This window comes from Narcine bancroftii, chromosome 5 (assembly GCF_036971445.1).
Source record: "Narcine bancroftii isolate sNarBan1 chromosome 5, sNarBan1.hap1, whole genome shotgun sequence".
Classification (NCBI taxonomy): domain Eukaryota; kingdom Metazoa; phylum Chordata; class Chondrichthyes; order Torpediniformes; family Narcinidae; genus Narcine; species Narcine bancroftii.
The window spans coordinates 151,205,643-151,224,413 of record NC_091473.1 but is presented as its reverse complement, the minus strand read 5'-3'; the positions used below and the strand labels follow the sequence as shown (position 1 = coordinate 151,224,413).

The 18,771-nt window shown below is 46.1% G+C and overlaps 1 protein-coding gene across 9 annotated transcripts in view; it reads left to right on the top strand.

The window, feature by feature from the left end:
- Positions 1-18,771, top strand: part of ssx2ipa (synovial sarcoma, X breakpoint 2 interacting protein a) — a 100,407-nt gene that overhangs the window by 33,919 nt on the left and 47,717 nt on the right. For 8 of the 9 annotated variants that reach the window (XM_069939386.1, XM_069939385.1, XM_069939384.1 and 5 more), the window contains one exon: positions 10,958-11,091. In XM_069939386.1, coding sequence (XP_069795487.1) covers positions 11,046-11,091 — 46 coding nt within the window. In that variant the 5' untranslated portion in view covers positions 10,958-11,045. Of the gene's footprint in view, positions 1-10,957; positions 11,092-13,812; positions 13,890-18,771 lie in introns of those variants that run through there. The other variant, XM_069939388.1, reaches the window with a different exon arrangement.

Here is an 18,771-nt window from a genome sequence, read left to right as displayed (position 1 = left end):
TGGGAAGTAAGGAGTAATGTTGGGATAAAGGGTTCATTCTCTTGGAGTCGTGTAACAAGCGGTATCTAAAACATCTATGTTGTAACGTTTATATCGAGGCTTAGATGATCCAATAGAAAATTCCACACTCGAGTTGAAATGTAAATTTAACAGGCCCTTTCGGCCCACTAGTCTGTGCTGCTCAATTACACCCAATGAACCTATGACCCCCAGGATGTTTTGAACAGTGGGAGGAAACCGCAGTCCCCGGGAAAACCCATGTGGACTCAGGGAGACAGACAGACAGACAGCGTGGGATTCCAACCCTGGTCACTGGTGCCGTAACAGCGCTGCACTAACTGCACCACCCTTGGTTTAGTTACTTTAGTAAATTGAGGAGAAGTAAGAGGAGGAACTAATTTAGTTGACTAAACCCTGTCAGATCATGGAGATGGACAGAACTTTGAAGTTATTATTTTAGATCTGAAAGATGTGAATTATTAATGGTGAGAGAGTAGGAGCCAAATGGACTTGGTTTGCATGTACTGTACACATAATTAAATGTGGGTGTGAGCTGAAAAGAAAATCCTGACAATATTGTAAGCCTTAATTACGGGTCAAGAAATGGATGCAGTATCACCATGGGTCTTTGACTGAGAGAAGCTTAAAAACCATGCCAAAACAAACAGTAGGGCAAGAAAGAAAGAATGCTTTCAAACTGTTGATGACCACACACCAATCCATAGCCACAAAAGTCTGCAATTTGTTCTAAGAAAACTAAGGAACATTCCTGTTGTGCAGCCTTTTATAAAGCACTTAGTTGCCTTTTGTTGTTTGATAAGAGACTGCTATATTCTATCCAATTAATCTGGATGCTGTAATAAAACTGAACATTTCTTCTCTGATAGACATTTAGTTCTTGTTAAGTGGAGTCATGGAGCACAGACCAGGCCCTTCAGCACAACTTGTCCATACTACTTTGATAAATAGTTGTAACAATTTCTGTAACTATTATAACCCTGGTCTCTGAGCAAGTCCCATGTATCAAATAAAATCTGTTTATATATTTAAAAAAAAATCTTTGGAGACAGAATCTTGAGCAAACATCGAAAAGCTGGATGAATTCAGTGGGTAGAAATGGTCAGTCATCGTTTTGAATTGGGAACCTTTATTGAGACTTTCCTTGTCCTGCAAAGTGTTTCTAACACTGTTCCTGTTTGTGACTGTTCTGAGACACTAAAAAGCTTGCCAAGGTAATCCAAGTTGCACGATTCTTCATTCAAGCAGTTGAAGCCTTTTGTGTTGTGTAGTTTGAACACTCCAAGTCATCCTCCACTGAGTAAGCTGACCTTTCAAAATACCTAATAGGATTCTGATTTGGTAGTTTTGAAATTGGCTTACCTCTATAACATCTCCAAAATTCAGGTTTAAAACCCAAGGCTTCAGGAATTGCAATTTCTCAAATTCATTTATGACGTAAGAATTGAAAGTTACAATCACTGGTCGATTTTGCCTTTCGTATTCTAGTTGTATTGACATTTCTTCACTATTGGCCTCCAAGGAAGAGATTGGCATCCTTTTCATCCTGTCTCGTGTGACTCTAGCATTATTGTGGCTGATGTTAGTTGAACTCCTCCTCGATTCAAAGATAATACAAGATGACAACATAGGCAGAAACGTCCACATCAAATGAATAATTGAAAGCTCTTTAATTTATTAAGATCTAATCTTAAATTGGATTCAGATTTGAGTCCGGTGCTCCTTAAAATAATTTGTCCTTCAAACTTTGTGGTGCTGAGATTTTAAATTGCATTTGTGAACCTTTTACCTGGTCTGCCGCCCCATTGGCCTCCAGGCCACATCCTGAGTTTCTTTCCCCACACTCCCCCATATTGGGGGACCAGAACCAAGATAATTAGTAGTTTTTAGATATGATCATTGAATTTGTGGCTTGGAAGAAGAAGAACCTTTTAAATGGAGCAATTTATTTATACACATTTCACAACTTGGGCTGCACGTGATCTATTTCTCTCTTATCATTTGTTGCAAGACTGTGAGTGAGGTGACTAGATTTATTAATTCCTTTGAGAAAAACAAAATTCTCTGAGACAGATAAAATTTCCAGAAGTGATGGATGGGTTACTGGCTGAATTATGCTAAGAGCTGGATGGGTTCAGATCTGGTGGAATTGTACAGCATTGTTTGAAGCTGGCAGTATATTAGATTTTATTAATAAGGGTGAATTTGCCCTCCTCCACAAGCAGAAGGGGGAGATGAAAAAGATCAGAAATTTGCTCCCCATTTCACTCTTAAATGCGGATTATGTAATTCTGCCCGAGATCATTTGCAATCAAGTCTTCTCTGGGGTTGGTTTTCCACTCCTGTGCTGTACCCAGCAATAAGATTTCTGCCAATCTTGTGCTGCATGGGTATATCATTCAAAGTTTAAAGGTTCCTTTTTATTGTCATGTAATAATGCATTAAAAGTGTATTATTGGCAAAGAAAGAGTCCCCATGAGCATTGCCCGGCACCCCTTACGGTCAAAGAAAGAGAGGCAAAAGAGAGTTTGTTCAAAAAACACTCGGTGTCACTGCAGCCGCACAGACTTCAGTTCAAGCCGTTGGCAACCATCAACTCCAGATCCAAATCTCTGATACAATCAGGAAGCCTTCAGCACCCAAAGCCCTTCAGAAGTCTTTCTTGCCCTTAGCACCCTCTTGAATCTCTGTTCCAATACCTAGTTCCCTTGAGCCAATCTCTAGCAACCCACAGTTTGTCTTGGTCCTTCAGCCACTGAGCCCCATGCTAGTCCTCTGCTATGGTCACCATCCAGTAGGGTAATCTCCTATGCTTCTCAACGATGGGTGTTCTACCAGTTTACTGGTGCTCTGCACTGGTTCGCTGCTGCCCTGGAGTCAGGTAACATTTGATGCTGAATGTCATGACCGCATTGAATTTCACATGAAGTTTAAAAGTTCAAAAAAAAAATTGAACTGCACCAGGAACTCCTCAATTGGTTCCAGTGCTGTGCATCAATGTACATTCAGAATAAAAACAAGTGGCCAAACCCAGTTCAATATGGGCCCCAAAAAACGAAGCAACGTTGGCAGAAGCTCTTCACAAGCCCATCATTATACTAGTGATTCCAAAAGTGGGTGCTGCCGCCTCCCTGTGCGCTGTGGAAAGATCCAAGGGGGTAGTGAGGAAATAGGGGACGTTCCGAACCTTCAATCTTTTTATTATTCAGCCTGCTGCAAAGTTTAATGAAGAAGCCAGTGCAGTAATTTTCTGGCCAGACTTCTGGTGGCAGTAGTGAGCAAAATAAACGGCAACAAGGTGTTCTCGAAAGAGCTGGTCTCGGTGGCAGCCATGTTGTACTGCGTCACTAACCCACCCCCCCTGCTCTGCGCTGCCACTCACTTCCCCTCCTCTCCGCCCTCCCCCCACCTAGTGCCATTGTATATGGGGGAGTGGGGGGAAAGAAACTCAGGATGTGGCCTGGAGGCCAATGGGGTGGCAGACCGAAAAAGTTTGGGAACCGCCGAGTTAGTCAAAGGAGAAAGCAAGCGATAGCAGAAGATCTTCAGTCTTGCCTCACTGTTGATTCAAGGTAGTCAAAAAATACTTTTTGATCTTCATATGACCTTAAATTCAATGTGGTCATGACATTCAGCATCAAATGTTATCCCTGCTGAACCTCCTTGGACATTTCTAGAGAGTTCCATATTGATTTGCATGGAGAACAGACAAACAAACAGACATGCATGCACAAATATATATCAGATTTCAGATTTATTGTTAAGAGTATATACTTGACATCACATACAACCCTGAGATTCTTTTTCCTGCGGGCGCAGCAGAAGTACCTCTAATGGTAGTGCAACAAAAACTACACAGCATATAAATGTTAACAAATAAAGAACTGTAAACAGATAACAAATGTAAACAAACTGTGCAATACAGAGAGAACAAAAAGAAAATCAATAAAGTCCACAAGTAATAGTTCTTAAATGAGTCTCTGAGTTTGTCATTGAGGAGTCTGATGGTGGAGGGGGAGCAGCTATTCCCGAACCTGGTGGTGCGAGACTTGTGGCACTGATACCTCTTTCCTGATGGCAGCAGCGAGAACAGAACGTGTGCTGGGTGGTGATGGTCCTCGATGATCACTGATGCTGCTCTTTAACGCTATGGTTCTCTGTAGATGTACTCAATAGTGGGGAGGGTGATGTCCTGGGCTGTGTCCGCTACCTTCTGGAGGGCTTTACGCTCAGGGGTATTGGTGTCCACCTACCAGGCCATGATGTAGCCGGTTAGCACTCTTTCCACCACACCTCTAGAAATTTACCAGGGTTTCTGGTGTCATACCAAATCTCTGCAAACTCTTGAGGAAGTCGAGGCTCTGAAGTGCTTCTTTCACGATGCCGTTGGTGTGTTGGGTCCAGGAAAGATCCTCAGAGGTGGTGACTCCCAAGAACTTAAATTTGCTCACCCTCTCCATCAATTCTCCCAATGATCACTGGATTGAATACCTCTGGCTTTCCTATATAAACCACATAACAAAATAAATAAAAATAGTGCGTAATCCTTAGATTAATGTTTAAAACTATATTTTATCTACATATAGTTAAATAGATTGTGGGTGGTCAGTGAAACAAAGACAACTCATAAGCATTTCAACAGATGTACATAGCTCTTTGCAGCTGTTAGTTGACTACGTCAAACACATTTTCATTTTAACACCATTGACCACAGAGGCCAGTTTGAAAGATAGAATGGCTGCTGATTGTCGTTGAAACCAATAGACAAAAGGGGATTTGGGATGGTTCTCGAGATACTGAAGATAATGGCTGTTATTTCAGAAGCACCTGCACGGCCATTTTGCTCTTGTGAGCAGACATCACAGAGACATAACTGGGCTTAGACGCTTTTAGTACATCAGTGTGAAAAGACATGATGAACTTCAAAGACAGAAATTATGTCGCATACCATGTGACATGAGAGATTTTCCAGAAATATATTATTTTTTGAAATGAGAGACAGATGAGTTGAAGAGAATCTAATGTCTGTAAAGATACTGAACTGACGAGCAGTGTCTCTGTAACTCCTGGAAAAGGAGAACACAGAATAAGTGGCTTTGAAATAAGTAAACCCACTTCTGACTGTCTCTTTAAGATAAAGAGGGAAGCTTCAATGTTTGGAACACAAATTCCAAAATTCTTCATTCAAGAGAAGTAAACAAACTCCGAAACTCTTAGGCAAAATAAGAGGGAGTTTGTGAAATCACCCCTGAAAGAAAGGACAACTCATTGAAAGAATTGTGAGTTTAAATAGGCCTGAAGATGTAATATTTAAAAGCACTTTATAATTATTTCTGAACTGAAAATTTAATACCTTCAAAATTGACTTTATATATATATATATACACACACACACACACACACACACACACACACACACCTCTGCGCATACTGAGGGTTTAAGGTAGAGTTTAAGTTGGAGATAAGTAAGAAATATGTTATTATAGTTTAATAAAAACTATTATTTTGAATTTACATTTGGTGAATTTTTGCCAATACTGTTTGTTAGTGCGAGCAAAGTCTGTTTAGTCCCGAACAAAATTGAGAGGGTTGTTAGTTCGTAACAAGTGCAAGATAAAGATAATGTAAGGTAGTGACTATGGTTCATTCTGGAATCTGATGGCTTCCGGCAGAAGCTGTCCTTGTGCTGCTGAGTGCTGGTCTTGAGGCTCCTGGACCTCCTTCCTGATGGTAGCAGAGTGAAGAGGGCATGGCCTGGGTGGTGGTGGTGGTGGTGGTGGTGGGGGGGGGCGGTTCTTGAAGATAGAGGCTACTTTCTTAAGACACTGCCTCTTGTCGATATCCTCAATGGAGTGAAGTTTGGTGCCTGTGATGTTGCAGGCCAAGTTAACAACCCTCTGGAGTTTTTTCCTGTTCTGAGCGTTGCCACCACCATACCAGATTCCTCTCCACGGTACACCTGTAGAAGTTGTTGAGAGCCCTAGGTGACATACTGAATCACCTCAGAAAGTACAGCCGTAGGCAAGCTTTCTTTGTGATTGCGTCGACCTGTAGGCTCCCAGGAATTTGAAGTTCTGGACCCTCATCACCACTGACTCCTTGAGGAGAACAGATGTGGAAAGACAGAAAAGCAGGGTAGATGCAGTGGGTACTTGATTTCCCTATCATAGATTTATTTCCCTTTGTTCCAGAGACTCGGATGGGGAGAATTTGTGTAGTGAATCAAGGCGGGTTTCATGACACAGTATTTAAATAGTGCATCTGAGGGAAATGGCTATTCTGGACCTTAATATTGGGAAATGATTCAAGCTAAGTGATGGCAGTTTCAGCAGGAGATCATTTTGTTCAGTGATTAAATCTCTGCAAATTTTCCGTTAGTTATGGATAAGGTTGAGATTGAATCTCCAAAGAATACTGCCCAATTGGGGAGTGGCACTTAGCAGGAGCTGTGGAGTAGGTGTTATTTAACAAATTCACATCAGATGTGTGAGAATTGTTAGACGGTCAACTGCTTTTTTTTTGGGGGGGGGGGTGGTGACCAAATACATACCAGAAACCAAATATATACCAGAAAGACTCAGGAACCTTGGATACTCTGATGAGATTTGCAAATGTAATCAAAAACTGAAAGGAAGTAGAAGCAAGATTTAAGAAGCTGAAATTGGGTAGGCCCAAAGATGCAAAAAGGAGCAGCAGGGAATCAGTTAGGGCCGAAAGGATCTACGAGGTCCTGGGCAAATACTGGGGAGAACCCCATGGGATTTGTGCCTGCGTTATCAACGAGAATAGGACCACTCCAGGACAAAGGAGCGGATTAGTGCCTGGAGCCAGAGGAAGTGGGCAAGTGTCAGTACTCATCCAGGAGCAGGATGTGCAACCTCGAGAGATTAGAGAGGATTTGTCTGATGTTCCAGTGCACATCAATGCCAGTGATAATGGGCCTCATTAAATCTCCAGGGCCTGATGGGATCGATCCCAGGTATTGACAGGGGTAAGGGAGGGGTTTGCTGAGGCCTTGACAGAGATCTTTGAAGCTATATCTGTTGAGCCACACCTGAAATCCAAGAGGACTGAAGAAAAATAAACAAGTTGTTTTTTTGCCTAAGCTGGGCAACAGAGACACATCCAGAAATGGTAGGGTGCTGAACTTTGAATTAGTATGAGTGAAACGAGTAGATAAGATTTATTTGGCAAAAGATGGACTTGCTAGCTAGGGACAGTCGACATGAGGTTGTGCAGGGGAGGTCACGTTTTACAAATGATCAAGCTTTTAGACGTGTCAATGCTGATTGAGGGTAGGCCAGTAGATGTTGTCTACATGACTCCCTGCAGTCTGAATCAGCAAATGGCTGAGCAGGGGAAGCGTTGTGACCTCAGCGCTTGCTACATCGTTGTTGTGTTTCCTCCCCCCCGCCCCCCCCCCCCCAAAATTGCTGGGGAGGGGAAATTACAGAGAATTTGGACTGCGGTGTGAAAGGCCCGGGAGATCCTGCCTTTCCTGGAATTTCTCCCGGGTTCAAATAGGGTCACCGCCCGCTATCAGCGTGAAAAAGGCTAGTGCCTGTGGGAAGAAGCTGTTCCTCGGCCTGGTGGTGCTGGCTCTGATCCTCCTGTATCTCTTCCCTGACGGAAGCAGCTGAAAGATGCTGTGTACAGGGTGGAAGGGGTCCTCAATAATTTTGCACGCTGTCTTCGGACAATGATCCTATTGATGGAGGGAGACTCTGCCACTCTTCAGGTCCTGTGAATCAATGTTTATCATTGTGTTCCAACTCTGCATTTAATGACATTAGACAGGAAAGTCTGTAGATGCAATGATTATGGTCCTAATACCTTTTACTTTCTGTAGCTGCTGTGTGACCCGCTAAGTTTTCCAGCACCTTTGTGATGCTCTACATTTAACTATCTGTTTTTAATATGTATTTTAGTTCGATGTATTTTATTTTTGAAACATGCAGAAAATGTCCTTCTGATGTTGCATCCTTGTTAAATATTCACCATGGCAAATGTGCTGTGTGTGCTAATTTGGTTAGAATTTCCTTGACCCTGAATTGATGTTCCATTGGCGAGGTGGAACACCAAGTTGAGTAGGATTTAATCTGTCCTGTTTTACATCCCTTTTGCTGACATGTTTATCTTGCAGACTATTGCAAGATTAACGTGTCAGAAAAAAGGGACTGGGGGTCCGTAGACTGAGAGTGGTCCGTGGATTTGTCATAGATGATATGTGACAACTCGCCAAAGACTAATCTTGTAGCTGGAATAAATAAGTAATATGCAAAACAAGGCTGAGCTTTGGTTTTATTTTCGTCATTGAATTTACAATGTTCCAAACAAAAAAAAATCAGGTTGGTGGTCTTGGAAGGGTCACAAGATCGTGCATTTATTATAGGTAGTCTCTGTTAACTTAAAAAAAAAAGTTGAGGTTTTGTTGGTGGGTTAAAAAAGGGTGAAGAACCACTGCATTAGTCCCATGGTTTCAGTTTTTGTTAATTAATCTCATGCGAACCACCTCCCAACTCCCCCACCTCCCAACTCCCCCACCTCCCAACTCCCCCACCTCCCAACTCCCCCACCTCCCAACTCCCCCACCTCCCAACTCCCCCACCTCCCAACTCCCCCACCTCCCAACTCCCCCACCTCCCAACTCCCCCACCTCCCAACTCCCCCACCTCCCAACTCCCCCACCTCCCAACTCCCCCACCTCCCAACTCCCCCACCTCCCAACTCCCCCACCTCCCAACTCCCCCACCTCCCAACTCCCCCACCTCCCAACTCCCCCACCTCCCATCTCCCCCACCTCCCAACTCCCCCACCTCCCAACTCCCCCACCTCCCAACTCCCCCACCTCCCAACTCCCCCACCTCCCAACTCCCCCACCTCCCAACTCCCCCACCTCCCAACTCCCCCACCTCCCAACTCCCCCACCTCCCAACTCCCCCACCTCCCAACTCCCCCACCTCCCAACTCCCCCACCTCCCAACTCCCCCACCTCCCAACTCCCCCACCTCCCAACTCCCCCACCTCCCAACTCCCCCACCTCCCAACTCCCCCACCTCCCAACTCCCCCACCTCCCAACTCCCCCACCTCCCAACTCCCCCACCTCCCAACTCCCCCACCTCCCAACTCCCCCACCTCCCAACTCCCCCACCTCCCAACTCCCCCACCTCCCAACTCCCCCACCTCCCAACTCCCCCACCTCCCAACTCCCCCACCTCCCAACTCCCCCACCTCCCAACTCCCCCACCTCCCAACTCCCCCACCTCCCAACTCCCCCACCTCCCAACTCCCCCACCTCCCAACTCCCCCACCTCCCAACTCCCCCACCTCCCAACTCCCCCACCTCCCAACTCCCCCACCTCCCAACTCCCCCACCTCCCAACTCCCCCACCTCCCAACTCCCCCACCTCCCAACTCCCCCACCTCCCAACTCCCCCACCTCCCAACTCCCCCACCTCCCAACTCCCCCACCTCCCAACTCCCCCACCTCCCAACTCCCCCACCTCCCAACTCCCCCACCTCCCAACTCCCCCACCTCCCAACTCCCCCACCTCCCAACTCCCCCACCTCCCAACTCCCCCACCTCCCAACTCCCCCACCTCCCAACTCCCCCACCTCCCAACTCCCCCACCTCCCAACTCCCCCACCTCCCAACTCCCCCACCTCCCAACTCCCCCACCTCCCAACTCCCCCACCTCCCAACTCCCCCACCTCCCAACTCCCCCACCTCCCAACTCCCCCACCTCCCAACTCCCCCACCTCCCAACTCCCCCACCTCCCAACTCCCCCACCTCCCAACTCCCCCACCTCCCAACTCCCCCACCTCCCAACTCCCCCACCTCCCAACTCCCCCACCTCCCAACTCCCCCACCTCCCAACTCCCCCACCTCCCAACTCCCCCACCTCCCAACTCCCCCACCTCCCAACTCCCCCACCTCCCAACTCCCCCACCTCCCAACTCCCCCACCTCCCAACTCCCCCACCTCCCAACTCCCCCACCTCCCAACTCCCCCACCTCCCAACTCCCCCACCTCCCAACTCCCCCACCTCCCAACTCCCCCACCTCCCAACTCCCCCACCTCCCAACTCCCCCACCTCCCAACTCCCCCACCTCCCAACTCCCCCACCTCCCAACTCCCCCACCTCCCAACTCCCCCACCTCCCAACTCCCCCACCTCCCAACTCCCCCACCTCCCAACTCCCCCACCTCCCAACTCCCCCACCTCCCAACTCCCCCACCTCCCAACTCCCCCACCTCCCAACTCCCCCACCTCCCAACTCCCCCACCTCCCAACTCCCCCACCTCCCAACTCCCCCACCTCCCAACTCCCCCACCTCCCAACTCCCCCACCTCCCAACTCCCCCACCTCCCAACTCCCCCACCTCCCAACTCCCCCACCTCCCAACTCCCCCACCTCCCAACTCCCCCACCTCCCAACTCCCCCACCTCCCAACTCCCCCACCTCCCAACTCCCCCACCTCCCAACTCCCCCACCTCCCAACTCCCCCACCTCCCAACTCCCCCACCTCCCAACTCCCCCACCTCCCAACTCCCCCACCTCCCAACTCCCCCACCTCCCAACTCCCCCACCTCCCAACTCCCCCACCTCCCAACTCCCCCACCTCCCAACTCCCCCACCTCCCAACTCCCCCACCTCCCAACTCCCCCACCTCCCAACTCCCCCACCTCCCAACTCCCCCACCTCCCAACTCCCCCACCTCCCAACTCCCCCACCTCCCAACTCCCCCACCTCCCAACTCCCCCACCTCCCAACTCCCCCACCTCCCAACTCCCCCACCTCCCAACTCCCCCACCTCCCAACTCCCCCACCTCCCAACTCCTGCACTTCATCAAAGTTCTTGTGATAGCATTGCTTTGCTGACACAAGCCGCTTTTTTAAAAAAGACTTGATTTCTAAGTGTGTTGTCTATTTTTAGGTGTTGCATGCGAAGGGACGGCTGCCTCAGTCAGTTGAACGTGTTGCAGCTGAACGGGTTTGGCAGATAATCCAGCTGCTCGCTGGCTATGGGAGATTGGAATGCGAAGACCATGCCTGTACCAGAGCCAGCAGGTAAGTCAAACTGCAAACAGTGTTCAAGTTGGTTTTTAAAATAGCACCGTGCTTGACTAATTCAATTAGCAGAATGATATTTGTGAACTGGGGAAGGACCTGCCCTTTTCTTCAGTACACAAGTGCTGGAGAAACTCAGCAGGCCCTGCAGCATCCTTGAGATAAAAGGCAGCAGATGGTTCAGGCTTGTGTCCTTGTTCGCATGTGCTGACTTTCTTGTTTGTTTCCTGGTTTAGGTATTTCTCATAAACTTCTTGAAGTATTAAGTGAAATGTGCCGCATGAAATACAGTGAAATGTATCCCAGATGTTGAATTTTAAAATGTATGCAAGTTACTAATCTCATCATCTATTCGAATTGCATCAATTAACAAATGTTAGTGAGTGGATGTGAATTTCAAGATGAATGCATGCCTTGTATATTCCTCTTTCTAGCATTTGTTCCTACTTGATCCTCTTCAGGTGGTGCATGAATTGGCTGTTGGTGACTCTCCACAATAACAGCAAAATACTGTAGTAGCCACAAGCATTGATCCAGAACATAGAACAGTATAGCATAAGAACAGGCCCCTCAGCCCATGATGTCCAGACTGAACATGATGTCAAATTAAACTAGATTCCTCCATTCGCTGCATCTACCTAGAAGCTTCTTAAATGCTGCTATCATATCTGCTTTAAGTAAAAATGCAGCATTGCTGGAGGAACTCAGCAGGTTTTGCAGCGTCCATAGGAGGTAAAGATATATAACTGATGTTTTGGGCCTGAGGTCTTCTTCATCATCCCGCCTGTGGACGCTGTTGTGCTCCTCCAGCATTTCTGTGTTTTTACCACAATTATAGCGTCTGCAGGCTTTTGTGTTTCTCTATCATATCTGCTTTCACCACTTTCCTCAAAAACCATTCCAGGCATCTACCACATTATATATAAAAAGAAACAATTTTCCTTTCACATCTTTAAACTTTCCATCTCTTCCCTTAAATGTACGTCAAGTAGTATTTCACACTTCTAGCTCGGGAGATAGTTCTGACCGTCTCTCTCAAATGTACAAACACCATCACCTCTGCTCCAGAGAAAACAACCCAAGTTTGTCTAACCTCACCTTTTAGTTAATTCCTTCTAATCAATCATCCTGGTAAATTTCTACTGCGCTCCCTCCAGAGCCACCACACAGCCAGAGTGCACACAAAACTCCTGGGTGGTTTGTAAAGTTGCAACTTTAATCTTCTCTGCCCTCTTCTGTGAAGACCAGCTTTCCTTCTCCCTTCACTACTATCCCATCTACCTGTTTTGCCACTTTCAAGGAACTGTGTTCAAAATTCCCTCAGGCCTTAACATTAAGTGTATACCTTCTACCCCTATTTGGCTTCCTACTGCATCACCTCACCCTCTTCAGGATTAAATTCACTTTAGAACCATAGAACATTACAGCACAGAAACAGGGCCCTTCTAGTCGGTGCTGAACCATTTCTCTGCCAAGATAGACTAAGGTTCACCCAGGCCATAGTGCTCCATACCTCTCCCATCTGTGTACCTGTATAAATTCTTAAATGTTAAAGTTGAGCCTGCATTCACTACCTTAGCTGGCAGCTCGTTCCATACACTCACCACTCTCTGTGTGAAGCAATTCACCCCCCCAATATTTCCCCAAAATGTTTCCCCTTTCAGAATCAGGATTTATTGTCAGGAAATTCAGTGTTTTGTGGCAACATCACACAGTGCAAACATATATTTAACCATCTTACAACATGACTGTAAAAAAAAAAAAAAAAAAAAAAATAACATTAATACTGCACGAAAAGTGAGGCCATGTCTTTGGTTCATTGATCATTCAGGAATCTGATGGCAGCGGGGAAGAAGCTGTCCTTGTGCCGCTGAGTGCTCGTCTTTAGGCTCCTGTACCTTTTCCCTGATGGTAGCAGAGTGAAGAGGGCATGGCCAGGGTGGTGGGGTCCTTGAGGATAGAGGCTGCTTTTTTAAGACACCGCCTCATGTAGATGTCCTTGATGGAGTGGAGCGGTGCCTGTGATGTTGCAGGCCGAGTTAACAACCCTCTGGAGTTTATTCTTGTCCTGAGAGTTGACGCCTCTGTATCAGGCAGTGATGCAATCAGCCAGAAGGCTCTCCACAGTACACCTGTAGAAGTTTACAAGATTCTTTGGTGACATGCCGAATCTCCTCAGACACCTCACAAAGTATAGCCACTAGTGAGCCTTCTTTGTGATTGCATCAACGTGGAGCTTCCAGGACAGATCCTCAGAGATGTTGACACCCAGGAATTTGAAGTTCTTAACCTTCTCCTCGATGAGGACTGAGTCATGTTTCTCTGACTTCCTCCTGAAGTCCACAATCATCTCCTTGGTTTTGCTGATGTTGAGTGCAAGGTTGTGACACCATTCGACGAGCTGATCTATCTCCCTCCTGTAAACTTTCTCGTTGCCATTTGTGATTCTGCCAACAACTGTGGGCATTGGCAAATTTGTAGATAGCATTGAAATTGTGCCTGATCACACAGTCGTGGGTGTATAATGAGTAGAGCAGTGGGCTAAGCACACATCCTTGGGGTGCGCTCGTGTTGATTATCAGTGAGGAGGAGACATTGTTTCCAAGTTGTACTGACTGTGGTCTTCCAATGAGCTTCTTGACTAGCACTGAGGGAGTAATGGTGTTGAAGACCGAGCTATAGTCAATGAAGAGCAGCTGTAAGCATGAATTGCTGTTTTCTAGGTGATCCAGAGCGGAGTGGAGAACCAGCGATATTGCATCTGCCGTGGAATGATCTCCCTTGACCCTAGACTTCTGGTTTGTATCTCACCCACCCTCAGTGGAAAAAGCCCACCAACATTTACTCTGTCTGTCCTCCTCATAATTTTGAATATCTCTACCAAATTTCACCTTATTCTTCAATGCTCCAGGGAATGAAGTCTTAATTTGTTTAACCTTTCCTTGTAACTCAGTTCTTGAAGTCAGGGCAACATCCTCATAAATATTATCTGCACTCTTTCTATCTTATTGATATATTTCCTGTAGTTAGGTGAGCAAAACTGCACCCAGTACTCCAAATTTGGCCTCATGGCTTGTACAACTTTACCATAGCAACCCTATCCACCTGTAACACCATCTACAAATTTGCCAACGATACCACGGTAGTGTGTTGTATAAAGGAAGGGGAGGGAGGGAGATTGAAAACATGGCTGAATGGTGTACCAACAACAACCTTGCACTCTATGTCACCAAAACTAAGCTGATTGTTGACTTCAGCTCGGGAGAAAGCCAGAGGTCTACAATCCAGTGATCATTGGGGGATCAGAGTGGAGAGGGTGAGCAAATTTTAGGTTCTTGGGAGGAGTTACTATCTCGGAGGATCTTTCCTAGACCCAACACACCAATAGCATTGAGAAGTTTCTCTGCTTCCTCAGGAGTTTGTAGAGGTTTAGTATGACATTGAAAACCCTGGAAAATTTCTACAGAGGTGTGGTGGAAAATGTGCTGACCAGCTGCATCACTGTCTGGTATGAAAACATCAATACTCCTGAGCATAAAACCCTCCAAAAGGAAGTGGTCACAGCCTAGGGCATCACACTATTGAATACACTGACGGAATGCTGCTGTTGGAGAGCAACAGCAATCATCAAAGATCCACATCAACCAGCACATGCTCTGTTCTCACTGGTGCCATCAGGAAAGGGGTATAGGTGCCCAGGATTCGCACCACCAGGTTCAGGAACAGCTGCTATCTCTCCACCATCAGACTCCTCAATGACAAACTCAATCAAAGATTCATTTAAGGACTCTTACTTGTGCACTTTATTGATTTTCTTTTTGTTCTCTCTGATAAAGTTGTGCAAGGCAATGCCCATTTACTTAGGACTGATAGATTTCAAAAAAGGTTCCAAATTATGATTTGCAATATTTATTTAGTGCATTGGTAAACTACATTTATTTCACATTCTATCAATATATTATGAAAGCACACCAGACTGTTTAAAGACCATTCTTCCTGCAGCCATCAGGCTCCTGAATGAACCCACAACAGTGCTATTATGCTGCACTTGCTTGGTGCTAATTGATCTTGCAGATCCCACTGCAAGTGTTACCATATAACCACTTACAGCACAGAACAGGCCAGTTCGGCCCTCCTAGTCCCACTGACCAGCACCCGGTCCATACCCCTCCAGTCCTCTCCTCTCCATGTAACTATCCAGTCTTTCCTTAAATGTAACCAATGATCCCGCCTCAACCACGTCTGCCGGAAGCTCATTCCAAATCCCTACCACCCTTTGCGTAAAGAAATTTCCCCTCATGTTCCCCTTATAATTTTCCCCCTTCAATCTTAAACCATGCCCTCTAGTTTGTATCTCCCCCACTCTTAATTGAAAAAGCCGATCCACATTTTCTCTGTCTGTCCCTTTTAAAATCTTAAACACCTCTATCAAGTCCCCCCTCAATCTTCTACGCTCCAGAGAAAAAAGCCCTAGTCTGCACAACCTTTCCCTGTAACTCAAACCTTGAAATCCTGTCAACATTCTCGTGAACCTTCTCTACACTCTCTCTATTTTCTTTATATCTTTCCTATAATTTGGTGACCAAAACTGTACACAGTACTCCAAATTTGGCCTCACCAATGCCTTGTACAATTTCATCATAATCTCCCTACTCTTGAATTCAATACTAACATTCCAAATGCCTTCTTCACCACACCATCTCCCTGAGTATCAGCCTTGAGGGTACAATTTACCATAACTCCTAAATCCCTTTGTTGCTCTGCACTCCTCAATTGTCGACCATTCAATGTATATGACCTATTTAAATTTGCCTTTCCAAAATGTAGCACCTCACATTTATCTGTATTAAATTCCATCAGCCATTTCTCAGCCCACACCTCCAGCCTTCCTAAATCACCTTTTAATCTACGGTAATCTTCCTCACTGTCCACAACACCACCAATCTTTGTGTCATCCGCACACTTGCTTATCCAATTCTCTACCCCTACATCCAGATCGTTAATATATATAACAAATAATAGTGGACCCAGGACCGAACCCTGAGGAACTCCACTAGTCACCGGCCTCCAATTGGACAAACAATTTTCTACCACTACTCTCTGACACCTTCCATCCAACCACTGCTGAATCCATTTCACTACCTCCTTATTTATACCTGATGCCTCCACCTTTTTTCTTAACCTCCTGTGGGGAACTTTGTCAAAAGATTTACTGAAGTCTAAATAGACAACATCCACAGCTTTCCCTTCATCAACCTTTTTTGTAACCCCCTAGAAGAACTCAAAATGTTTTGTCAAGCATGATCTACCCCTGACAAAACCATGCTGATTACTCCCTATCAATCCCTGTACCTCCAAATATTTGTAAATACCATCCCTCAGAACACTTTCCATCAACTTACCCACCACAGATGTCAGATTCACGGGCCTATATTTCCCAGGTTTACATTTGGACCCTTTCTTAAACAGCGGAACCACATGCGCCACCCTCCAATCCTTTGGCACTACCCCCATGATCAGTGACATCCTAAATATCTCTGTTAATGGCACCACCATCTGTCCACAAGCCTCCCTGAGTGTCCTTGGGAATATTTTGTCCGGTCCCGGAGATTTATCCACCTTTATCTTTTTCAACACAGCCATCACTACCTCCTCGGTTATCCTTGTATGCTTCATGACCTCCCCACTATTTTTCTTTACTTCAACTGGTTCAATATTTTTTTTCCCTAGTGAATACCGAGGCAAATAAATCATTCAAAATTTCCCCCATTTCCTCTGACTTCTCACTCAGCCTACCTTCGCTATCTGCAAGGGGTCCAATTTTATCCCTCACTAATCTTTTACTTTTAATGTACCTATAGAAACCCTTTGAATTTATTTTTACTCTGTCTGCCAAAGCCTCTTTGTGCCTTTTTTTGGCCTCTCTAATTTCTTTCTTAAGATTCCTTCTACACTCCTTGTAGTCCTCCTTCAAACTCTCAGCTCCCTGCTCTTTATACCTCTTGTACACCTCCCTTTTTCTCCTAACCAAATTTCCAATATTCCTCGAAAACCAAGCCTCCCTATGACTTCCAGTCTTTCCTTTGATCCTCACTGGGACATATCTACTCTGTACCCTCAAAATTTCTTTTTTGAATATCTTCCACTTTTCATTTACATCCTTAACTGAAAATATCCTGTTCCACTCAATACTCCCCAAATCCCTTCTTATTCCTTCGAAATTTGCTCTTCTCCAATCCAGAACCTCAACTTTAGGCCCCTCCTTGCTCTTTCCTAAACTACCCGAAAACTAACAGAGTTATGATCACTAGACCCAATTTGTTCTCCAACATTAATGTCCGATACCTGACCTAGCTCATTCCCTAACAGGAGATCTAGTATTACACTGTCCCGAGTCGGTTCTTCTACTAATTGATTTAGAAAACAATCTTGAACACATTTAACGAACTCTAGCCCATCCAGCCCTCAAACTGTATGGGTATCCCAATCAACTGTGTGGGTATCGCCTCAGATTGAAGAGACTGCCATCCGTGCGGTACCGGATGTAAACAGCGTCTTCATTGTTGAGGTCTTTCATGGCTTGTTTCAGCATCATGCTGAAGAAGATTGAAAAGAGGGTTGGTGCGAGAACGCAGCCTTGCTTCACGCCATTGTCAATGGAGAAGGGTTCAGAGAGCTCATTGCTGTATCTGACCCGACCTTGTTGGTTTTCCTGCAGTTGGATAACCACGTTGAGAAACTTTGGGGGGCATCCGAGGCGCTCTAGTATTTGCCAAAGCCCTTTCCTGCTCACGGTGTCGAAGGCTTTGGTGAGGTCAACAAAGGTGATGTAGAGTCCTTTGTTTTGTTCTCTGCACTTTTCTTGGAGCTGTCTGAGGGCAAAGACCATGTCAGTAGTTCCTCTGTTTGCGCGAAAGCCGCACTGTGATTCTGGGAGAACATTCTCGGCAACACTAGATATTATTCTATTTAGGAGAATCCTAGCGAAGATTTTGCCTGCAATGGAGAGCAGCGTGATTCCCCTGTAGTTTGAGCAGTCTGATTTCTCGCCTTTGTTTTTGTACAGGGTGATGATGATGGCATCACGAAGGTCCTGACGCAGCTTTCCTTGGTCCCAGCAGAGCTTGAAAAACTCAAGCTCACACCAAGACACAAGAGCAGCTTGTCCGTGAACTTCTCTTTGCAAACGATGCCGCTTTAGTTGCCCATTCAGAGCCAGCTCTTCAGCGCTTGACGTCCTGTTTTGCGGAAACTGCCAAAATGTTTGGCCTGGAAGTCAGCCTGAAGAAAACTGAGGTCCTCCATCAGCCAGCTCCCCACCATGACTACCAGCCCCCCCACATATCCATCGGGCACACCAAACTCAAAACGGTCAACTAGTTTACCTATCTCGGCTGCACCATTTCATCGGATGCAAGGATCGACAACGAGATAGACAACAGACTCGCCAAGGCAAATAGCGCCTTTGGAAGACTACACAAAAGAGTCTGGAAAAACAACCAACTGAAGAACCTCACAAAGATTAGCGTATACAGAGCCGTTGTCATACCCACACTCCTGTTCGGCTCCGAATCATGGGTCCTCTACCGGCATCACCTACGGCTCATAGAACGCTTCCACCAGCGTTGTCTCCGCTCCATCCTCAACATTCATTGGAGCGACTTCATCCCTAACATCGAA